Below are 25,626 nucleotides of genomic sequence, written 5' to 3' on the forward strand. Positions count from 1 at the left end.
CCACAGTAAATCACTCCACAAAAAAAAAATCATTTTTTCTCTGTTTACAAAGAGTGTGATCCATTTGCTGTCCTCCTCCCTTGGCATAATGTAAAATAATCCTTCCAAACACTTACTTTCATTTTCCTCCTTAGATTGTGGAAATGCTGAGATCTGGAGAACAGCATTTGGTAAACAAAATACTTACATCAGGAAGACAACAATAAGACAGAGAGATGTGAGGCTGGTATTCTTTAGAGAGAGAAAAAAATTGCTTTGAAGTCTTAAGGCATAATAAGACCTGTGCTCGGTTTAAATGAGTAATGCTGTGACTTGAGTGTAAAAGAGCCTCCCATGCCAAAGTTAAAAGGGCTGAACCAGGCGTTGAGTCTCCTTGGGGATCTACTTTCTTGTTCATACCACGCTGGACCGCTATAATTTAACGCAAGAGCTCTGACAACAAAACAAAACAAAACTACACTACGAATCCATTCCTGAAAGACCTTTCCCTTGTGACCATAAAACCAAGAGATGAGGAATCCGCTCATCTCCTCAATATATCCTGTCTGTATGAGTGGCTACACTGAAGAAAAAATAAATAAATGAATCAAGGTTTAGTTTAAATAAAAGTCTTAGTTTAGTCAAAAGTCTTACTGGCACCAAACTTTTGGATGGTAATGCATGTTGTTTGAAAGATGTTTATATATTTGAGCATAAAAAAATACTGATCAAGAAAACAATTTTTGCAGTGCATCTGAGTATATATATATATATATATATATATATATATATATATATATGCATTTAAGATGGAACAGTACTGTATGCAAGAGAGAAAGAGCAGGGAAAAAAGAGAAGGAACATCAGGGCATGAGCACAGTGCTCATGGGCACTTTGGCATCTTAAATAAATGATAGCCTCAATCAAAGATGTGTCATCCTTACAGTGTAAATAAGCTTGCTGTGTGTCCCGACAGTTCAGGACAATCTGCTCTTTTCTGCTTCACAGAACAAGGGTCACGCATTGCCAAGCATGACTTACCATTGGTATATGTGTATATTTCTGTTTCTGGTCATGAGTGAGTCACAGAAAATAGTAAACCATTAAAAAAAAAACATACAGAGAAGTTGTTGGCAAAGGGATACATAAAGAGAGATCCCCTTCTGCGTGGTGTAAGTCCTGTTTGTGGTTCTTGTGCTGTACTGATGAAACAAGCCACACACCATGCATTACTACACGGGATAGCACAGTGTCCGGATCAGTGCAGGCCTTTGGCACCATGTAAACATTAGTTTGTTTAGTTAGCACTCAGATATCCCACAGCTCTTTGGGATTGGCAACTGGGCGCAGGCTAAGAAGGTTGTCTTGAAACTCTTCTCGTAGCCACGTCGACTGTCCATGGATTCACCTGCCCTGCATTCTCAAGACCCCGCACACAATAAGATGTGCAATACAAGACCTGAAAAATTAATGGAAGGTGTTACATCATCTACTGTAGACAGATCAACAAAAAGCTGAAACATCAAATGTAAAGATCAGAAATGTTTTCAAATGTAGTTCCCTTTAACTCACTGGACAGCAGGTATATTTAAGAAATAAACCTGTATGATTTTCTTTCCTTTCATGGAGCTCAAATGTCTACTGAAGACTGTCAGGAACATACAGGAAGTCGTTTTTGCGGAATATCTTCCTGTTTTAGCTCTGAAGTGATTTCTGTGTGCTGGGTGCATCACGCAAGATTTTAAATTAATTATGTCCAACATCTTTGGTTCTTAAGTGCATTGTAGCCAGTTGTGACGTGCTTGAAAGAGAAATTAATTTAATTAAGAATTAGAACAATTACTTTTGGCCTGGTTTTACCAGCTACACACAGCTACAGCTACAGCTACACAAGACTTTAAATACAGTGCATGAGTCATACAGACCATGTTTGTTATAGTATATTTATAGTGCTTTTTATAGCAGTATAAATCACCATACGCTTACAGATTCTGCTAAACCTATATCGTATTTCATGAATGAAAAATCATACAGGTTTGAAATGACACAAGGTGAAATACTACTTATATAAGCTTATATAATTCTATAAGCAAACCTGCATAATTATAGGCCTCTGAGTTTTGCATCAGGTTCCTCATGGACCTGGTTCAGACGGAAAGACGTTCCTCAGCTGTTCGATTACCTGCTGCAGCTGCAGTACCGTGTCCTGCTCGTGATCCAAATCCTCACCTACACAACGTTAAATGTGACAATAAACATGACCTCAACTAAATGCATCGCAAGTTTACAGCAATATATAAGCCTTATTCAAACCAGTCACATCCATTTGAACCCCAGTGTTGGGTGATTTTGGCAGGATGACAGGAAATGGCAGTAAGCTGCAAGGCTGTTCCAGGTCTTACCTGCAGCATCTGTGTCTGTGGTCTCTCTGCTGGGAGGCTCCCCCTGGTGGTCACCCCCTGACACAGGCGAGGACAGAGAGGAAGGAGCCGAGCCATTGGCCTCCGAGTCGTCTTTGGGCTGGTAGACATGACAAAATCATGAGAGAGCAAGAAAGCAATGAATCAACAGAATCAAGCCACATTGCTCTATCATTTCTGCAGTGTGAACATGACCGTGTAACGTGTGGGGTACAGTTACAATTCTGTTTATATTAAGCAAGGATGCTTTAAATAAAAAAATAAATGATAAAAAAAAAGATATTTACAATGATACAAAAGATTTCTATTTCAAAATGCTGTTTTCTAACCATTATATTAATTAACAGTTTCCACAAAAATATCAAGCCACACAACTGCATATAACATTTATAATAATAAAAACCAGCATGTTAGAATGATTTCTGAAGGATCATGTGACACTGAGGACTGGAATAATGGCTGCTGAAAATTCACCTTTAGCATCACAGGAATAAATATATATATATATTTGTAATAATATTTTATTACTGTTCTTATTGTATTTTTGATATAAATGCTGCCTTGGTGAAAATAAGAGACTTATTTCAAAAACCTTGAACAATAATCTTCCCAACCCCTTTTTGAACATTATTACACAGCTCTTTGTCTAAATCTCATTGCATTTATATTTAATTTGATTAAATCTTAAATTAAATATTGTACAAATATTGTAATATTGCACATAGCATTCACGTTTTCCCTACATATACTGTACAAAGCATGTGTATACCCACAGATGTTCAGAACTGTATACTAATAAATAGTATAGTTAGTATATACTGTTCAGTATGCAGTTTATATATATACAGTTTAAATAACAAAATACTATTGTTGGGTTCTTTGGTGAGAAAAACAAGTTTTCATGATGCCGTCAAATCTCCAAACTTCTGTTTATCAACCAGGGATTTGGCCCCTTTTCCATACATTACAAAAATGGTGTATTTTTTGAGGGATGAAATAAACTGATAAGAATCAAGAGAAGACTCGCTTTTTTCCATTTCACAGGGAGATGAGTTGATTGAGGCTGTTTGCATGAATACCTCAAATTTATTCCAAGTTCAACTCTTTTATCGCCTTACAGAGATGTCCACAGAGGTAAGACTGTAACTTTCCCAGTGACTTTCTAGGGATCTCCACAGTCCCTGCACATTATTGCTTCCCCCATGACACATCTCTTGCTCGTTTTTGTAGGTCTGTTCCTTCCCTCTATTTCCGTCTAATTCCTTTTCACCTCCAGCCTCAGTGTTTTTGCTCTGCTCTCTCATTCCATCCAGCCTGCCAATCATATCTCTGCAGCACTACCTATCTTTTATCTGCACAACCACCTCTTTTCCCATTCACTCAGCACCGCCTGAGCTTTTCTCCCCTCAGCCTGCTTTCTGTCTTTCTTTGACTAAAGAAAAGGATTTTTTTCTGCCCACTCTATTCTGTCATCTCACTCCTCAAGCTCTATGTACGTCAGCTAAAGAAATGACTTACCCTCCACCTACTCCACTTATATGATTCTATCTCTATCAATGGTTTTCTTCCCCATATATAAGCTCTCTCTCTCTGAGTCTTCCTTCCCATCTTTGCAATTTACCAGAAGGAATTCACCAGAATTTAGTGTGTTTTCCTGCACTCTCTTGTCCTCCATCTCTTTTCAGGTATCAACAGCTTTCCACATCTCTTCTCCTATCACCGAGACAAGTCTTTTCTAGTTCCTTGTCTCCTTGTCCTTACTGAACCAGCGTTAGTAAGCATCTCTTGCCCCACTTTTACCCTTCTACGTATGATACATCAAGGCAGTCTGTTATACGTTATATTACGTGGTTATAGAGATATCTGTTACATCTCTTCCATCACATCCCTACTCTTTTTGCAGAGAGATTCAAATACATCGTCTTCCTCCCTCTACCTCCCTTTTCAGTATATTTTGTAAGCCTATCTTTATTTCTCTCATAGTGGCTGTTTTTAAAGCTCAAAACATTCCTTCAAACCCATAAACATTTAACGTTAAACTCTACAGTGAAGAAGGCCCTGATTTTCCTGTTCATGTCCCTCCCTGTACAACTCCCTATGCATCATTCCTTCACTGTTTCTATCATAATAATCTATTCTGGCTAACACTTTAGTACTCACTGCGGGCATACCGGTCATTTTTTAAGTATACAGGCATATGGTTATATCTCATAAATCTCACCTGCAGCAGTAAATCTCTGAGTCTATATAGCTGGGACTCCAGTTGCTTGTTGTGGTCCTCCAGAATCTGCATGCGCGTCTCCAGACGGGTCTTGTGCTGTCGAAGGATTCGAGCTTCAGCTAGGAGCTCCTCATCCTGCTGACCGGCCGGTGATCCTGGACCTGACTCCAGCAGCTGGGGCGATGCTGCTGCCTCTTCATGCTTCCACTTCAGCCGCCGATACTCGCCCTGCAGCACCCTGCGGGAGAGACAACACCATCATCATCATCATCACCACTATTGCTTTCTTGAGATCATCATCATTTACAAGCCATTATACATACTACATCTAGACAAAATTAAACAAATGTGACACAATCATGTTTCTTTACTCAATTTAAAATTACATACTCTCAGCTAGCCTATACAAATTCAATTTGTATCTTAAACAATTTTTTTTCCCCTTCTAAATTTCATTTCATTTTAAGTGTTATTTTATATAAATATAAATTTCGTATTAATATTTGTATATACCTTAATTATTAAATATATAAATATTTAAATAATAATTATAATTAATAATTGAATGTTTTAAATAATTAATTCAATAACATGTATATTTATATTTTACTATATATATATATATATATATATATATATATATATATATAGTTATATATAAATTGTATATATTTACCATATATACAAAAAAAGAGAGAAATTGCTATTATAACCCTGTAAAATAAAATCCAGTTGAATGAAAAAAGACAAAAAAAATAACACAAAATGGGTGTTTAAGAAAGCAACCATCACTCAGCTCTTTCTATCCTAATAATGACAGCGGGAAGCCCTGATTTATTCAGGAGGTTAAGGTTGCAGATCCCCTGCAGACACTAACAATTAATCTTATTTTATTGACCTATTACTCACCTATAACAAAGCAAGACCACATGAGAGCATGACTTAAAGGTCAGGATTTACGCTCAAGACAAAACTCATAAATGACTCAGCTGTAACAGTGGCCTCTGGGATGAAATGAAATGGTAGATGTTTGAAGCTGTTTTAAGGTCTAAAGAACACACCTCCATCATTTAAATTAAAATTAAATTAAATTAATGCATTTAGCCGACGCTTTTATCCAAAGCGACTTACATTGCATTCAAGCTAACAATTTTCTCCTAATATGTTCCTGGGACGCAGGTCAAAAGATCACTGTTTTTGACCCAGACTAACCGTCGTAATCATAATAATTTCCACAGTTTCCCGGCAACACATTTTTATCTCAGCCAATTAAAAATGATTAGCTCTATCTTAATCCTCTGAAAATGTTTGAAATGTAAAGTGCCAACACAAAGTGCAGTCGATCACAGCCAGAAACTGAAAGTCTCAGTTACAAAAACAAAGCATTTTACCCCCAATTGTTTAAAACAAGGCCAGCATAACCCTCAGTGAAACCATTTTAATAAACTATTTTAATATTTATAAACATCCTTAAAACAAGAAGCATTTACTTAAGAAACAAATGTGCATAAAATAATACCATTATAAAACAATAACTTCATAAAATAGAATTTAATATAATTATAATAATAAATTAAAATGATTATAACCATTTTTTTTATATTTATAATACATAATATATAGTTTTGTTGTCTGGTGGACAATAAAACAAGCAAAAATAAAAAACACCAGCTTTCATTGAACTAACAACTAAAAAATTTAACTAACAACAAAAAAGCATCAATTAGCATCACTATCATGACCATCATGTTTTGCATGGTTAAATATCGTTCACATGTTCTTCAAAAAAATTAAAAAATTCAAGTTATTTTTGGAAATCAGCGTAGTGTTGCGCAATTTGCATATTTCAGCTTCAAGTGTGAAAGTGTGAACATGCCCCTGGCTGTGCCCTCACCTGTTCTCGTTCTCAAGGCGCTGGAGGGTGTGCTGCAGCTCTTCTCTGTCCTGGCAGTCCAGGTGGGCCAGCAGGTGGCCGTGGGGGGAGTCCTGCTCGAGGGCGGGGCTGGAGTGACGTAGGAGGTACTGATCTTCATCCCTGAGTCCCCCCACACAGAAGACAGTGCACACTGAACACATTAGCGGTGCCACACAGCAGCAGCAGCAGACAGACACACAGTGCCAAGCGTGCACACAAAGCAGCAGGTTCATAAGCCAAAAGCACACAATGCAGCAGCATATCAACACAGAACACATGCACACATATTCTGCATAAACTGGCGTCTTTAGAGTGTATGCAAATACTGACTAACACACACCATCATCAATAAAACAAACAGCAGTGTAGAGTCTGAACAAGTGGCGATCACAAACACACACACACACTTCTAGTAATCCTAGCACTCTCCATGCCATAAAACACAAAAAGCTAAATAGGCACAGCTAATATACAGGCACACAGGATGAGCAAAAAAACTAATTGCCACTAGACACAGGAGGCACTGTAATAATCACGGCTCTCACATTAGTCACATCAGTAATAAAAACTAGCTGTTTTCATGCACTCTGCTGTAATTATAGAGGTGCCAGTACATGGGCCATCAGTAAACAAAGGCCACTTATAGACCACTGGAAGAGGAAGATTTGGTAAAAGCCACTGAAATGGCACATTATGCCCTGTCAAATAAATATAATACATTACTCACAGTCTCTCTCTGCCTTCTAAAGGAACAGTTCTCACAAAAATATAAAGTTGATATTAACTCATTCTTTTCCTCACTGGCACTACTTGTAAAATCTTTCAGTTCCCTATTTTAAATGAATAATATTTTCAACTAAAAAGTAATTATACATAGACTGTAGTTATGTTAATACATTTGGTTAAATACAATGGTTAAAAATATTACTTTATAAAAAAGTTTTATTTTATGATATTATAAAAAAATATTATTTAATTGTTAAATGCGCTTTAAACTGTGTTTAGTAATTTTGTAAATAAATTAATAAATCAAATCAAGCTTAATAATGTCCTCAATCTCATTGCATAAAGAGTTGTCATGTGATGAATCTGCATTTTTGCTGATATAAATAAAAACTGATATTCAGCAGACAGACACACATTAACTGATATTCAGCACTTTTTACACCCACTACAGAGAAATCTCTACCTAACCAGAAAAAATGAAACAAAAGAGGATGCCGATGCCTTATTTGATGACACCGGACCCATACAATTTCATAAAGGTGATCTGGTAGATACCGCTATAATAAAAAAAAGCACAGAATGCGGATCAGTGTGTTACAATTATATAAGAAAAGGAATATTTATAACCAAACCATGGACACAAATTTAAATACAAATTTTACAAATATAAAAATCACATATTTCCAGTAAGACTTACTAAATTGTGTGTTTAACTTGAATCATGCCAAACAGATGTCTTTTTTAAAGCAATATGTTAATAATTTCTTGATTTGCTTAACATGTTTATAGTGCATTGTTTTCAGCATGTTTATTGCTAAGTTTAGAGCAGCAATATTTAGTCCAGGTTTCTTTCAGTTAAAACATCCCAGACATGCATTTTAGTCCGAGACTAGGCTTAAGTCTTGTCTGTGAAACTAGGGGTGTGTGTTTAAAAGTGTGACTGAACTTCTTTTTAATTTTCCAAATAATCTGGTCACTTTTAACAGTTGGGATGAATATTACCTGTGTGTAACAACATACATTTTAGTATTCATATAATACAGTTTTGTGTCATGTGAAACACTTTTATCATGGTTTAATGGTCATTCTGCATTGCTTTTTAAAGCTGGATAACTCATTGTAACTGCATTGAAAAGAGATTCTTTTGTGTTTCATGGAAGAAAGAAAATCAAAAGCTTTGAAATGACATGAGGACAATTCATTTTTGGGTGAACTATTCCTTTAAATGTCCTTCTTGCTCTCACTCATGCACATACACAAGAGTCATTTCCAGCACAAAAGATGCACATGACTCTGGGCTGTGATGATCTGACCTCTTTTATTAGTTTGGATTTTCTGAGGGCTCACCTAAATTCACCTACATATGCTCATATTTCAGTGGCTTAACATCTTGTTCGGTAGCATTTCAATAGCTTAACTAACTAACTTACTAACTAACTCTCTCTCTCTCTCTCTGTCTCTCCTGTCAGCATCCAAGCCAGCTCTATTCATTTGTTCTGTTATGCTCGTTAATCACACAGTCTTAATAAATACGACAGGAACAGTGAACGTGGACATTTTTTTAATTAATGTGGCTGCCCAGTCACACCAAACATGAAGGCATGCATGGCCATGTGCACATCCACACACCCATGCATGAGGACTTAGCAGCCGTGACAGATTCGAGTGTGTGTGGGAGGTGATGTACTCACAAACTTTCATCCGGAGAGAGACTGTCGGTGAAAAAGGAACAGTTCTGGTTCTCCATTTCTGCCAACCTGAAAAGAACGAACAAACGAAATGAAAATGTCATATTACGGAGCACGGGTCAAAAGGCAAAGTCACCATGCACTGTAATTTGTTTGCTGTGGCAAGGACAGTGGCTTCAAACGCAAGATGCGGAAGAATGGAATAGCACACGTTGGCAGAGGAAAATAAGATGACAGCTGTGACTCATCACGACATCTCAGTGACTGCAGAGGAGACACCATAGAGCAGTTTCTCCAAGCTAAAAATCACATGCTGTTATCCTACCCTGACTTTTCAGATACCGTGCGCGACTAACCTGGGTGGCAATTTATCATGCAACTGCTGAAGCTGTGCCTCATGGCTTCACCCTCTTCTTTCTCTCTCCATGACAAAGCCAGGGGAGAATCTGTTCCCCTTTCACTTCATTTGTCACATGAATTTTTATTAAATAAACACCTCTCCTGGGTACTTTCACCCATATACCTCGCAAGTTTGCATTCCTTGCCACAAGTTGCATGGTAAAAAAACTGAATATGAAAAAGATCTTCACGCATCACAGATTACGTGGCATACAACTGACATGCCATTGCCCCAAAAGTATACAGTATGAATGCTTTACGGTCCACTGCAGCTTTAGTGCTTGTGTCAACAAAACCAAATTAAAGCTAAAATGAGCTATTTCTATGTATCTAGCTGCACCAAATGCAACTGCAAATGTATTGAAAGTAATACAGTTTATTTTGTGGTCATATTGAAAATATTTTCTATATAGGCAATTGTAGAGCTCATATTAACTTGAATGGAGAAAGAATGAAATCAGGCTTACATTTCAACAACCTACACTACCGTTCAAAAGTTTGGGTTCGGTAAGATTTTTAAATGTTTTTGAAAGAAGTTTCTTATGCTCACCAAGTCTGCATTCATTTGATCAAAAATACAGTAAGAACAGTAATATTATGAAATATTATTCAAATTTAAAGTTACTGAAAGTAATTTCAAGTAATTTAGTCCTGTGATGGCAAAGGCGAATTTTCAGCAGCCATTACTCCAGTCTCCAGTGTAAATCAATCTAATATGCTGATTTGGTGCTCAAGAAACTTTTTATTATTATTATCAGTTGAAAACAGATGTTCTATTTTTTCAGGATTCAGCATTTATTTGAAATAAAATCTTATAATGTGAATTAAATGCATCCTTCCTGTAAAACAATATTTTGTTATATATAAATAAATAAATAATCTCATTGACCTCAAACTTCTGAACGTTAGATGTAAAATCAGCAACAAAATAAGATGATGAATGGTATAAATTATGTTTCTTCAGTTTGTTAAAACTGTGTAATAAATGAAACATTTCAGGCTAGTCCAAAATTATTTGTGTAGAACTTTTCACATTGCATACTGTTTCAAATTAGTTTTCGAGAAATGTCTTGCAAAATCTGTCTCTATAACAGGGGTGTCCGGTCCTGCAGAGTTTAGCTCCAACCAGCTTCAACACACTTGCCTGGAAGTTTCTAAGGAGTCTAAAGACTTTGATTGGCTGGTTCAGGTGTGTTTCATAAGAGCTTAAGTGAAACATTGCAGGACAGTGGCCTTCCAGGAATAGTTTTAAACACCCCTGCTCTACAATGTCTTCAGTCTATGCCACAGTTCACTATTGCACTCCTTTTGACAACTTTGTCAGTTTAACAAATTGTACCTCAACCTTTTTCAGAATGCAACAATATATGAAAGTGAGTTTGCATGGTTAGAAGGTTCACCCTGTGCCACTAGAAAAATTCTGTGTGTCATCCAGAACAGACTAAATTAACCCAGCATAACAGAGGTGTTCTCAACACAACAGGGAGCTACAATGGTCCCTGTGCTTACCACTAACAATGCAGAGGTGAACAATGCTCTGCACTTTCCATGCCTTGGCTTAGGTGAGAGACTGGGGAGATTTCACTACCTTACCAGGACAGCCTGTGAATTAGCAACAATAGAAGAGCCTCTATAGAGACTGTAATGAAGAGTGCTAAGTGCATTCATGTCGTGTTCCTAGGAAAGCTGCCAGAGAAAGCTCTGAATTGCAGACTACAGAGCACACATGCAGGATGGGGCTGCCTTAGAGAATAACAGAAAGTCAATACACATTCACCCACCAGGTGTCCTTTAGCCAATGACGTTGGCACTGGCTGTCCTGGTTAACCCCTCCACCTGGCTGGGACGACTCCTAATTGAATCCCCTGAAACCTCCATCAGCTAGATCCAATCAAATGTGTTACTAGGAACCACTGATGATTTTACAGATTCTGCGGTGCGAGGTCAAATGGAGTTTGCAGTTATACACACACGTCTTTGTAGTTGGATAAATGGGCTTCTCAGCATGTGGTTAGAGTGGTCTCTTATTGAGAGAAAAAGAGAGGTTACAAATACAGATCAGCGAGTACATGACAAACTATTTCCTCCTTCGAGAAGCCCTGTCTTGAAATGGACATTGTGTGTTGAGATTCAGAACAGTGGTTCAGCCTATCTGATATGCTGTCTGTTCTTCAGATGAAAGGCTGTCAGTACAGAGCACTTACTCTGCCATATCCAAGCAAATCCACCCCTGTACGTTGATTCTAGAACATCAAATGCCAGTAGATTTATTCTCCCACCCCCTCAATGTTGAGGTCCTTCAGTTATTACTCTGGATTAGCCTAAAAACACACATACAATCTCCGTTCCCTTGCCTATGATGTTCTTCCTCTGCGCTCGTACCACAGATACCACATCTGAAACATCTGACAAGAATTTAATTTTCTATTAGAGTTCAAAGCCAGTCTTGGCAATGTCGGAAATAAATAATGTGCCACCTCATTTAGCACATGCTCTCTATCGTTCATATTCTGTGAAGGACAGAACTTTTAGATAAAAGTTAATGAAAGGGATTTTCCAATGGGCTTCCAAAGGCAAGTGGATTTTTCATTTTTTATGAAAGCATCTTTACAGCAATACATCACTTGTCTTTTCTTGTTCAGCCGACACTTAGATTTAGATTAACACTTAGATTAGACTAAGTCTAATAATTTTAAGAATGCATAAATGCCCAAAAGCAAGGACATCAATGGAAAGCTTGAGAGTTTTCTGAAAACATGTTCAGATACATCAAACATTAACGTGTAAAGACAGAGTGAGGAATTAAATGAGAATGAATGACAGCTGTCTAATAATGTTGCATATTAGCATGTTTTTCATTTGTCAGAAATGTTTTAAAGGCAACTTTAAAATAAAGAAATAAGGCAAATCAGATAATGCCACAAATAATTGACAGTTTGTAATCTGATCACAATTCGTGATTAAGTAAATGTATAAATGGATCCAAGAACAAAAAATCTGGAGATAAAAATAATCTTCATTGGGTTCAAAGCGGTAATAAATTGCTCAGATAATATTAAACAATTCATGATCAATATTGCAAATAATAAAAACATTTATAGTGTAAGCCATCAATCAACCCATCAGATTGTATATACTGTATTTTATCATGTAATTTGTATCCAGTGATATGTACAGTGATGTATTGTTTTGAGCAGGAACAACTAACGCAGACAGCACTGATGGGTGTTGGGAAACCAGAGATAGCGAGAGAGAAAGAGAAAGAGAGAGAGAGAGAGAGAGAGAGAGGAGACAAATTTTGTGAATTAAAAAAGACAAGACGAGGAAGAAGTGGGATATGGTAAGTGATTGATATTAGGGAGGAAAGGGGGAAATGAAATAAGACACATTGAAAAGCAAGAGCAGAAATCAAGCATATGACAGAGGAGACATAAATGAAGACAAAAGGACAGAAGCAGAGAGAGAGAGTGTGTATGGGCTCTGGTCTATTTGTAGAACAGACAAGAGCTGCAGCAGGGTGTGAGCTGAGACAGCTGGCAGCACAGTATGGTAGGGGAGGCTAAGGGCTAAGGGCTGATCTTTATGTATGCATGTGCTTGTGTGTATTTAGGTAATAATAAAAATAATAAAAACACCTTTCAAACACCCAAGGACACTTTATATAAGGTAAATAGAAACAAGAAGACAGAAAAAATACAAGTGTAGACAAATAGTACGAACAACCAAGCAGCAGAGAGAGATGCAATAATATGCACTATACAGATGAGTTATAAAACAAACATAAAGCAGAAAATTAAGGCAAGCAATCAAGTAAGGTTTTGAGAGCTGTTTTAAAGGTCTGGAGTGAGGAAATAACACAGTGACCTTGTGGTAGTTAATTCCAGAACTTGGCAGCAGTAACGCAGAAAGCCCTACCAGCCACACTAGTTAGCCGGAATTTGGGTACTGTAAGCAAGTTTTCAGAACTAGATCTCAAAGTACGGGCAGGGACATAGGGGAGAATTAATTCTGAAAGGTAGGAAGGTACTTATCCATGACAGGCCTTGAAAAGTAAAACAAGAATCTTAAACTGAATACGATGGGTGATAGGGAGTCAATGTAATTGCTGTAAACCTGGAGTTATATGGGGTGATTTTTTGGTAAATGTAAGAACACAAGCAGCTGAATTTTGGATTAGCTGCAAGTGATTCTGGACTTTGTTGGGGCAGACCATAAAACAAGGAGTTAGAATAATTCAACCGCAACTTAATAAACGCATGGACAACAGTTTCAGCATTGAAATTTAAAGAAGGTCGTAGACGGATAATATTATGAAGATGAAAAAAATACTGGATTCTACAAGCTGATTGATATGATATTCAAAATGTAGAATACAATCAAACATTATACCAAGATTGTGTATAGTGGGAGAGGGATGGACTATATCTCCGTCGATGTTAATGGAGTAGTCAGGTCGAGAGGAGACTAGGGATTTAGGACCAACTAACAAAAATTCAGCTTTATCAGTATTTAACTTTTAGAAGTTTTGGACCTTCTATACTTTGAGATCATGTAAAAAAAAAATGTAAACGAAGACGGGGTGAAATAAAATATGGCTTAGGGCTGAACAAATAATTGCATTTGTGACAATATCGCAATATGCAAAAACGCGATTTTTCAATCGCAGAGGCTGCAATTACACTCTGTCACACGACACGCAAGAGTAAAGAGGTATGTTTGACTGGACTTGAAGATCGATCGGTGTATGACATCAAAGTATGGCAAGTGAAACCATAAGCAGACATCCATTCTCTTCAGAGGAAGCATCAAGTTGGCAACCTACAGTGTTGCCAAGTCTGTGGTTTGGGGTATCCCTACATAAAACATGTATTTGACCCCCTTCGAAATCAATTGGGCTAGTTTTAAATAGCAATTGGACGGGTTTTGTTGTGAAAACCTGGCAACCTACACACGGAAATGTTTGAAAGCGCATATAATATGATCGCACATGTTTAGTGAAATTATTTGGAGTGACCAAAACATTTTGAAAACCACTGGTCTAAAATCAACAGACAGTGTTTAAAAAGTGCAGTTCACATGTTTACATATGTTTATTATAGTGACTTTGAATGACCTAAAATAGTGTGGTAAAGCAACAGATTTTTTTTTATTTTTCTGCAATCTACTTTAGCTTGTGTGATTTTTATATTAATGTTTACACCAGGGTTATTTGTCAGTGCTTCATGTTGTCATATAACATGCTTACAAGGTTGGAAGTTTAACAAATCAGTCAATAAACTACTTTGATTGTAGTTGTTTAATATAAATGTTACTCATATCAATTCATGCATCACTTAATTTCATCTTAACATAGGCCTGGCCTACAAAAAATAACATTTCTGTTTAATCTATCTAATATTCTGTTAGTCATACAATGATTTTTGTCTTTGTTGAATTATACAGAACATAAAGAGCTTTAAAAAAAATAATAGCATATTAAATTGCTATTAAATTGAATTGCAATATTGGTAAAAAGAAATTGCAATTCAGTTTTTTTAACAAGAGTGTTTGTTTTACACACACACATATATATATATATTATATTATACATTATATATAACATAGCAAACAACCTATTTTAGATGTAACAAGGAATCTGCAAATATTGTGATCCATTTTAACTTTGGCTACAGTTACTTATTTATAATGATTTACATATAAAGTCTTCAAGTAAAGTGTTACCAAAAAACAAAAACCTTCAACTAATCTGGACTCCCAAGCCAGACTTTTGGCTAGTCTTTGGTGAATTTGGCACTCTTTTCAGCTGGCAAGGATAGGAGGCCAGCTGGTTATCCAGCTAAACACCTGCTTGACCAGCCTGGATGACCACAACACAAGTATAGGCTGGTTAAAACCTTCATTTTTTCATTACAGAAATGTTGTTTTTGTGTGACTTCAAATGTGTGCACCTAATTCTAAACCCCACAGATATAACTGTTTATAAGTATAAGCAATCATTTTAACATGTTTAAGGACAAGTCTGTGTGTGTGTGAGTCCTCAGCGTGTAATGTGCACTCCGTCCAGACCACCTGGCAGCCCTCCAGACCTTGTAGGTTGAGCTTTCATTCTTCTAGTGGAAAGCAGCTGACCCCTGTCCACCCCTCTGAATGCCAACCTTCACTCTATCACACTTTTTATAATCTTGAGTGAGAGACAGGCTGAATAAGAGTGAGCAGAAGTGGCTGCTGGGAAAATCTGAGTAGAAGTGATCACTGTCTGTGTGAGGCTGAACTCATACCTGCTGGCAAAATGCTCGATCCGGCTGTGTGTGTCCGCATGAGGCAGCCTGGGAGATGAGCAGGGCCTGTTAAAACAAGAACACACAAATCTGTTAGAAAAGTAACTTATTAATGTATGCATGAATGGCTTGTTTTCTGGTTCTTAAGCGGTTTATGAACTTGGTCAGTCTGAACCTTTTGCTTTATTTAGAGGAGTTTTGGGTGCTTCCAGCTAGTCAGCATTGGAGAATGGATGGATGAACAGTTAAACCAGCTGGAGACCACCTTGGTGAGGCTGGGAAATCAGCATAATCCAGTAAAGATCAGCAAACCGCCTAGGTTTTTATCTAGTTTTATAGTTTTGAGGATGCTTAGATATTTTTATAAGAATCCAAGACAAAAATAAGATGGTCTAAGACGGTTTGTGGGTCTTAGCTGGTCTCCCATCCTAGCCAGGATGATCCGATTGCTCACTTTAGAGCAGTTTTGGGAGGTTAAAGCTAGTCAGGATGGGAAAACAGCTGGATGAGCAGCTAAACCACCTGATGTCCACCTTGGTGAGGCTGCTAAAACCAACAAATGACCTAGCTGGTTAACCTGAGCAGTCAGCTGGTCTCCCAGTCTGACGACCTGAAATGTGACTAAAACTCCTTCAAAACCAGTCAACAGAGCAGCTAATGCCATCAAGGCATCTTAAAATGTTTCTTTTCAACAGGGAAGTAAATCATTGCTTTCAGTGCGCTTTGTTCAGTCCCTCAGTTCTCCACTCATAAACCATCAATAAGAGCACAGTGGCTCTTAAGTGTGATTCTCATCAGCAGAGACAGGAAGTCAGACTCACGTCTCAGGGCTCTCCACCTCCAGTACTGATTGAACAGGCAGGTATCCCCTCTGAGGGTGTTTACTAAAATACTGCTTCGAGCGGAACTTGTTCTTTAGCGTCTTTGCGAAGTCCCGCATCTTCTCGCCTGAGGTCGTCTGGAATGATTCAGAAAAAGATAGAGATAGAAAGGAGCCAGTGGAGAGAAAAATGAAAGAACATGAGCGATTGAGACACAACAACATCCCCTTAGTAACATTCCTCCATCACACAGTCAGTACATCAGTTCCTCCACAGAACATCCGTCTTCCTCCCATCTCAATCTATCATCTTTTGAGCAGCCACAGAAAGCCGGTACATAATACCGGCTATGTACATAGGTACTCCCACCTATGAAACTCAGACTGGAGCATGGGAAAGCCATTAAGCAAATGGCCTTGTGCTGTATTTCACTGCAGGAGATCAATTTGGTTCAGTTCATATTTATTTTGTGTAGTGCCTTGTACAATAGTGATTGAATCTGAAACCTTTGAGCAAGCAAAAAGCTGCCAGCTGGCAAGTAAAAACCTTCTGCAAGTAACAAAGCATATGTACCGGGGTGTAGTACTCCATGATGGGGTAGTGTAATTTCTTGCCCTTGGTAGTTCTGCCTGTCAGAAAACACGTCTGGCAGATGTCCACATTGAACTGTTTCAGACTTCGGTATCTGAAACAGGCAGAGACACATTTTACATTTAAATATTGATGTGTTCATTTAAGGATTATGAATAGATTAAAATAATGAATCTCAACTACCCTGCTGATAATTAAGATTTAAAACTAGTCGGGTGCTGGATAGTGATGGTTTAGTATAGGTCTAAATGGAGGGATATATATATATATATATATATATATATATATATATATATATATATACACACACACACACACACACACAGTACAGTATTCTGGTTAATAAACAGCAGGGTAAACCTACTCTATTTTTGCCTAATTTGACCTCTTTTAAGCATACAGTGCTCTATATTAATGCATTCAGTTTCCCAAAAAATAAATAATAAATCTAATTATGTAACAAAGATTTTGCCAAATTAAAACAAATTAATATAAATTTAACAGTATTTACACATTCAATACAGCTCAGCCCTTATTAATTTACACAAATTCAGTCCATTAACAACCCATGTATACTACTTCCTCTGTAGTTCTTAGCTTTAATGCTATTACCTCAAACCCTTTGATCAGCAAAAAGAAGATTTTTTAATAATTTATTTTGAGTAGTTAAAAAACAAAGATAGAGAGATCTGTGCCGTCTTTTACCAAAGACCTACTCAGCAGTGCAGGAGCTCACCTGAAGCCCTTGATAGGGCACTGCTTACAGATGTAGCAGCGTGCCTGGTGCTTGGCTGTCTCGGCCACGGTCACCCGGTGCAAAACAGGAAGCCACACCACCGACTGAGGTTCTAGGCCCATCCACTCCAGAAAGTGACACACCTCAATTGCTGACTTACCTGGAGCCTAGAAGCAGACACATGAGAAAAGATAAAAATCTCACAGCAACAAGTAGCATGAATCCAGATGAAGCCAGAAGACATATTGTTCATTATGCATGCCCAATTAAGCACCAAAACAGCTTCTGGTAGCTGATGGGCACAAGCACCCTATCAGAGCATGTCCCTCAAAAGTACTCATGTGATACAGGACAATCACAGCCCCGTGAAAGGGAAGGATACAATTTTAGAGAGGCCGCCACTTGTTACAGTGACACAGTGGGAAACGGATGACTAGCAATAACCCTAATAAAAGAGGATGACATAAAAATCTGGAACGTGCTAAATTCTCATTAAATACGCATCGAAGATGCATTAAAAGGTTGATTTCCCTTGGGCGCACTCTGAAGCTTGGGCAGAGCTTTATAATTAACATGAGTATCTCTAGCGTGGCCCTTAGTAGTCGCTGGAGTGTGTCGTCTCCTGAGAGGGCAAACGGTGTCTTTAGCGGTGTTTGTGGTCTGGGACTGAGACCAAAATGTGCAGTGTGGAGTTGAGTGGAAGACTCCAGAAGTTTTACTGAAACAACAAAAGAAGATCTTCTAAACAGTGTACACCACATGGACAGCTGAGAGTTTCCCATGAGATGGTTGATAACTTTAAACAAAGTGAGCCAGTCTTTTCATCTAGACACAGGCTGAAACACAAACCGACCGGCTGTGCTGCATCATTCTCGGTCTGTCATGTTTAATGCATCCAGTGAAAATAAATGTGTAATTGGAAAGCACTGATTGGCATTTCTTCCAGAATTATGAAGGCAACATGGGAAAAAAAAGTGAAAATAAATGAAGCTTAATTATGTGTGCTTGAAATCGCACACATGCTCTTGATTGGATCAGGGTTTAATTAAGGGCTGGCAGACCTAAGAATAAATGGTTTAAGGCCATTCTACAGGAAACCTGTGCCCTACACCAATTTCATAATTAGGCCTTTGGTATAATGACATTCCAGATGGTTACACTCCACTGTGATGTCCCTGCATTTTCTGAATAACAGCCTCATAAGTGTAAAGATAGATGAGATGGTGTCAGCAGGCATTTCACCTTCATAATCTTTATTTAGCCTAGACTATTAAGTCCAAAAGACACTCCATGCAAGTAATGCATATGATCCAAAACTCTTTGGAAAGCTTGGTTTTCAAAATTTCATTAATGACCACTGTTCAAAAAATTTGGGGTAAGAAAGATTTTTGGTTTTAAAGAATACAATACTTTCATTAGGGATGTATTAAATTGATCAAAAGTGACAGTAAAGACCTTTATAATGCTACAAAGAAAAAACTTTCTATTCATCAAAGCTTCCTAAAAAAAAATGTATCATTGTTTTAAACTAGAATATTAATCAGCATGACTGCTTTAAACTGTGATAAAAATTCTGTCAGCATTTTAGCAGCATCATTTCTGAAGAATCATGTGACACTGAAGACTGGCTGAAAAAAGAAAAAATAGAAATAATTTTGCTGAAATTGTAATAATGTTCCCCAATATTACTGTATATTTTATCAAATAAATGCAGCCTCGGTGAGCATAAGAGACTTCTCTCACTTTTGAAAGGCACTGTTAAAGTTAAGTGAAGTGTGTCGTTTCTGTGCCTCTAGCATCAATAGCAAAAACACTGAATTCCAGACAGGTTTCCCAAACATTTGCAAAAGAGTTTTGCCAATAATGCCATTAGTTGAGACAACCTTAATATGTTTTTTTTTTTTTTTTTTTTTTTTTTTTGTTAGAATACTTTCCTCCACATCAGGAATATGAAAAGACCAAAAGTAAGACATTTTTGGATTTCCCCAAAAATTATTTGCGATTTGATCAAAATACTGTGCCCAAAGACAGACTGAGAGTGTTTGGGGAAACGGTTAAAACTAGCCATTGTGTTTGCTATTCCTTTTAGTGGTGTTAATGGATTTGAAATTATGCAATTCACTTTTAATGGCACAGATGTTTGAAGTTAACTCTATTGCCCCCTTGAGTATGCAAGCTTGATGCTGGCAAAGTGAAGGAGAAATGCACATTTGATAAGTACAACAGGACTACCAAGTACTGGCCAAGCATTTGTGTAGAGTATGTTTCTGGCCAGTGACTCACTAAAACCCAAAACAATAAAATCACAGAACAGCTCTTTAATTTCTGTACTTTCCAGAGAGAGATATGTGATAAAGAAGGAAAGTGAGAATATTTGCCTCTGGTACAAATTTTAAGATGATTTGCTTACCACAGATAGCAATGGGTCTGTGTCGAGGGATGCCTTTGCATCATTTGAACAGAAAGCATATCAGAGAATATGAGAGATACTGAAAGAGAGAATCTGAAGTCTTACCATTCGAAAGCAGCTGCGGACACTGGGCTCCACGTTGCTCCCTCCAAATGCCGCCACCTCCCCGAGCTGCCGAGGGATCTGAATAGCCTCATGCAGTAACAGACTGAGATGTTTCTGATCTGTCAGTCCACCTGGACCACACACCTGTCTGAAAAGGTCTGCAATATATAAACAGAAGACCTGGTTGAATGCTGCACTAAAAGGAGACACTAGGGGAAAAGAGCTTTGTGCTCACAATTGCTATGTTGTCACTGTATAAAATATATACCTCCTACCGACTACCTCCTGAAGCTCCTCAAGAGAATGCCAAGAGTGTGCAAAGCAATAATCAAAGCAAAAGGTGGCTACTAAGAACCTAGAATATGACATATTTTCAGTTGTTTCACACTTTTTTGTTACGTATATAATTCCATATATAATTCCACATGTCATGTGTTAATTCATAGTTTTGATGCCTTCAGTGTGACTCTACAATTTTCATAGTCATGAAAATAAAGAAAACTCTTTGAATGAGAAGGTGTGTCCAAACTTTTGGTCTGTACTGTATTTTCCCTCCAATGGAAAATAAAAATATATGATCAGCAGGAAAAACATTTTTGGCACAGTGGAGTATGGCAAGATATGCATGTGTGTGCTTGATGCAAGCACTGATGTAAATGTGTACAAAAGGCTAACATTAGCCGAGAGAGCCGAACAGCTCAAACAGTGTCATGAATCTAGCCATCACTGAGCAGAATGATCTTGACAGGAGTGAGAGTGTTCTCTGCAGTGCCAGTAAAAATAGCTCCATCTAAAGTGGCTAGCACACATAGACCTTCCTGCTGCGCGGGCACACACATTCACACTTACATGTAAACCAGCTTCATACATAGTCTAGTCCAAGGACAGATTCTGGGTGGGTCAGTCAGGGCCAGACCCCTGGATCTTCTGACTGCCAGGGCCTCAAGCTAAGAGGCCCGACACCCAAAAACAAGCCACTGTAGCTGAAGAATTGGTATAGACAGATGAACAGTGCTTTGTGCCAGTGGCTGTTGGCATGATATGAAATAAACAAAGAAATGAGAGATGTTATTTGTTCCTGGCCCCTCCTTAGCACTCACAGAAACCCTTATTGCAGCCTTGATGTTGTATAATAGTCATTGTACAATGGTGTCTCTTTGGGAAACTACTGCACATGAGGTGGGATTATTTCTGCAACTGCAACAAAAGTACATTTTAATAGATTTTTTTTAAAATAATTATTCAATTCTTGTATTTGTGACTTCATATATCTAAATTGGGACTTTATTACAAAGTCTATCCTTTGATGGGAAATTATATTTATGCTATTAGCCGGTTTCTAGTTTGGCTGGTATAAGCTAGTACACCACCAATAAACCAGCTTTTTATGGTGATCCAGCTGGCCATGGAACATGGTGGCTGGTCAACCAATTAATGATCCGTTTGGACCAGCTTAGACCTGATACAAACAAGCCAACATGTTCCAAAACACAGCTATCATCCTAAACAGGATTTTCCAACAGGGACAAATTGCAATTTACACAAAGAGGCTGATGCCCTGGGGCCCTGCAGGACCTTAATCTGTACATGGCCAATAGGTCCCACTGTCATCACACTCTGTCTACACACAAGTAAAAGCTCTTGTGCTTTTTACTATTGAAATGGAAAAGATATTGGTAACAAAGAAAGCAAGACATACAAATTAATCAGTGCGCACTACCTTTACATATATAAAACATTTATAGGCAATGTTTGGGAGTTGTGTTGGTTGTATTCTAACACGAGACTCTTCTCCTCTGATGTTCTCTGCAGTCCACTATGCCTGACTCTTATTTACTGGGTCCTGCTTATGTGTGCCCTGTCAAATTACCCCCTAACCTACTTATACAACAGCAGATGAGATTTTAGACCACAGATGAGATTTCAAAGAATAGGACTTTGCACTGTAAAACAGTCATTTTGCGCTTACTTTGTTACTGGATCACAGATTCCCAGAAAAAAAAACAAATTGGTAAGAGGTGGTGTGTGGTCAGGTTTTGCTGATGTTGTGGGGTACAAAAATTAGAAAATTTGAGCAAAACTTGAAATACCGTTAAAACCATCTATTAAAATAGAAAACAGTTCTTATTCATTGTAATAATATTTCACAAAATTGCTGTTCTTTTTGATCAAATAAATGCAATCTTGGTTATGTGACATGGCCCTCTACTTACATTTATACTTTTCCTGGATGTCTGCGTTGCATAGAATAACAAGGCTCGTTTTGAAGGAGAGCACTCGCATCTTACCATTACGACCACTAGAGAAAGAAACACAAACACACATTTAAAAATTCTATAGGTTCTTCTATATACAGTACAGACCAAAAGTTTGGACACACCTTCTCATTCAAAGAGTTTTCTTTATTTTCATGACTATGAAAATTGTTGAGTCACACTGAAGGCATCAAGTGCTATTTGACCAAGAAGGAGAGTGAAGGGGTGCTGCGCCAGATGACCTGGCCTCCACAGTCACCGGACCTGAACCCAATCGAGATAGTTTAGGGGTGAGCTGGACCACAGACAGAAGCCAAAAGGGCCAACAAGTGCTAAGCATCTCTCGGGGAACTCCTTCAAGACTGTTGGAAGACCATTTCAGGTGACTACCTCTTGAAGCTCATCAAGAGAATGCCAAGAGTGTGCAAAGCAGTAATCAAAGCAAAAGGTGGCTACTTTGAAGAACCTAGAATATGACATATTTTCAGTTGTTTCACACTTTTTGTTATGTATATAATTCCATATATAATTTCACATGTGTTAATTCATAGTTTTGATGCCTTCAGTGTGAATCTACAATTTTCATAGTCATGAAAATAAAGAAAACTCTTTGAATGAGAAGGTGTGTCCAAATGTTTGGTCTGTACTGTATATTGAAATGATCTCATCAGTTAGCACGACTATGGGGTAACTACAGTAAGCGGCACCAAACAGGACTGAAAGTCTCTGTATCATTTTGCAGCCTGCTCAATACATCTCAACGTTAAATAAATAAATATAAAATAATCAGCAACCTTCTCTTCTCACTACAGTCATTAACAAGCTACCACAGATATAGTCAACATATGAAGTTCTCTGGAGGAGTACTTTCCTCCAAGCCATCTGAATCCTTAATGAGGAGTTTATATACACAGTCAACTCTTAGAAATTTGTATAGTGGTACATTTAAATGTTTTATGCTTACAAGAAATGACATTTCACATTTATTGCACCAAATAAGCTTGCCAAAAAAAAAAAAAAGTCTAAATGAGTTCAGGAAGCATTTAAGACCAGCAATTCTAAACAGATCGCTGTACAGTACAGATGAAAACTGTTCAAACACTACCAATTCATGATTTGCTTTGTATAACAAGAAATCCCCTGTCATTATTGCTACTAAAGGGAACATTTCCTACTTTGTTTGGCTTTCTGATGTGACCGAGAGCTTGTCATTACCATCCTCATGCATGCTGCTCATTCTTATTCACATCCAGCGTTTGTAGGAAAACAAAAAAGCAATTACTACCAATTACTCGCAGGGTGAGAGCTCTGATTTCCAGTCATTAGCAGCAGGTAGTTAAGAGTCTAGTATTCAGTATATTTGAGACAGATTCACAATGGACAATGAAAAACAAATAAATAATGAAATGTTAAATATAAAAATGTGTATAATTCATTCTAATAATAAATAAATAAAACATCCAGTATTTATTTTTTTGATATAAATCTTAGCTAAGAGCTTGGCACAGAATGCAATACTTGGGAGTCAAGCAGTGGGGCTTTTAACTCCTACAGTCTGATTAGTTGCCTGCTGGTGATGTCTCAGTGCTGTAGTCATCTTTTAATTCACTTCACTGTGACACGGAGAACACAGCTTTGCCTATGGGTGAGAGATTTAAGGGTCAATGACGTATAAGGGTGTCCACATTAAATAAGAATAAAAAATCTAAAAATCTTTGAAACACGTGCCAAGTACTCATTGTATTCAGCTGTATATATAAATAACAGAACAGCTGTATTACATATTTGACTGTTTTGCCCCTAAAAATGTCCAAATGACTTTAAATGGTGACATGCATGTTTCATGAAATAAATTATTAGATAAGTGTCACGTTATATTCCAGATATAAGGTTGACCTTTTCTGCGCAGTGTGTGACTGACCAGTAAAAGTGTCTCACAGACACCAGGAGGGTGCAAGGTTGGTTTGACATCATTTGTGGGAGCAGGTCAAATGGGTTGTGAATGACATTACCGTCAGTACCTGTCGTAAACATTCAGCAGCCAGTTGAGACACATGTCGACGCACAGGGGGATATTGATCAGGACGGACCTCTCCTCCTCAAGTTTCTCATACAGGGAAGTGAGAGCGTGGATGACCTCGACCACATCCATCACATGCTCGGCATGCTGCAGCTCCTGTTCTCTAAACACATCCACCAAGCTGCTTAACTTCAGCAGGTCCACTAGAAACACACACACACACACACACACACACATGCATATTACTGTACGTGTGTGGAGTGTTAACTAATTGGATTTGACTGCTATAATATAATTTCCTCTGGCAATCTCTAGTGTGGCAGTGACAGTATAGGGTTAAGGCTGTATGCTGATGTCATCCTAGTTGGACAATGAGTTGAAATATGGAAGCAGAGTGGCAACGGTGCTATCAGTGTTAGGTGGGCAGCTAGATACTCTAACAGGCCTTTGTAGATGCTCATTTTATACAGACGTCAATCATCAGAGCCTGGCTCACAAAACAGCAATGTTTCTATAGCAGCCTGGTTACTAATTCAGTTAATGACATGAACTAGCACACCAGGAGTGTGTGTGAGAGACAGACAGAGAGAGAGAGAGAGAGAGAGAGAAGCAAGCAGTAACTTGTCCCCAGAGACGTTAAAAGGCACATGCCATTCTCAGTAGTGGATTCAACCTGCTCATGTAGCCCTGAACATGTTTTCTCCATGAGGATGATTCTACAAAACAGATGCCATCTGTTTTGTGTCATGCATGTATGTGAAAAAATATAAAATAAATAAATAAACAAACAAACAAATCTTCTACTGTTATTAGAGACATTTTTGTAAACGTTCACAAAAACAAGGAATTATTTTATTTGTTTCTCTCCTTCCTCCTGTGTGTGTTAGATTTTTGTTAATGTTAAATAATAAAAATGCTTTGAAATTCTGAAATTGCTTTAATATTTTGTACATAGCATCATGCTTTAAAGAGGTGAACTTTTCAAGGACAGGTGTCCTCTATCACTTTATCGTTTGTTTTGATGATTGTCAGTTGAGGAAAACCTTGAACCTGTTACCTTGA

The 25,626-nt window shown here is 37.8% G+C and overlaps 1 protein-coding gene across 3 annotated transcripts in view; it reads right to left on the reverse strand.

The window, feature by feature from the left end:
* Positions 1-795: 795 nt before the first annotated feature.
* The window catches only part of LOC132113726 (dystrophin-related protein 2-like), a 115,794-nt gene continuing 90,963 nt past the window's right edge, over positions 796-25,626 (reverse strand). For all 3 annotated transcript variants that reach the window (XM_059521668.1, XM_059521671.1, XM_059521669.1), the window contains exons 11-23: positions 24,566-24,767; positions 22,503-22,588; positions 20,290-20,447; positions 17,775-17,941; positions 17,021-17,132; positions 16,448-16,584; positions 15,627-15,692; positions 8,953-9,018; positions 6,515-6,655; positions 4,621-4,858; positions 2,382-2,499; positions 2,075-2,208; positions 796-1,438 (exon numbers count right to left, since the gene is read on the reverse strand). In XM_059521668.1, coding sequence (XP_059377651.1) covers positions 2,114-2,208; positions 2,382-2,499; positions 4,621-4,858; positions 6,515-6,655; positions 8,953-9,018; positions 15,627-15,692; positions 16,448-16,584; positions 17,021-17,132; positions 17,775-17,941; positions 20,290-20,447; positions 22,503-22,588; positions 24,566-24,767 — 1,586 coding nt within the window. In that variant the 3' untranslated portion in view covers positions 796-1,438; positions 2,075-2,113. The remainder of the gene's footprint in view (positions 1,439-2,074; positions 2,209-2,381; positions 2,500-4,620; positions 4,859-6,514; positions 6,656-8,952; positions 9,019-15,626; positions 15,693-16,447; positions 16,585-17,020; positions 17,133-17,774; positions 17,942-20,289; positions 20,448-22,502; positions 22,589-24,565; positions 24,768-25,626) is intronic.

The sequence above is a fragment of the Carassius carassius genome, chromosome 33 (genome assembly GCF_963082965.1).
Source record: "Carassius carassius chromosome 33, fCarCar2.1, whole genome shotgun sequence".
In the NCBI taxonomy this organism is placed as follows: domain Eukaryota; kingdom Metazoa; phylum Chordata; class Actinopteri; order Cypriniformes; family Cyprinidae; genus Carassius; species Carassius carassius.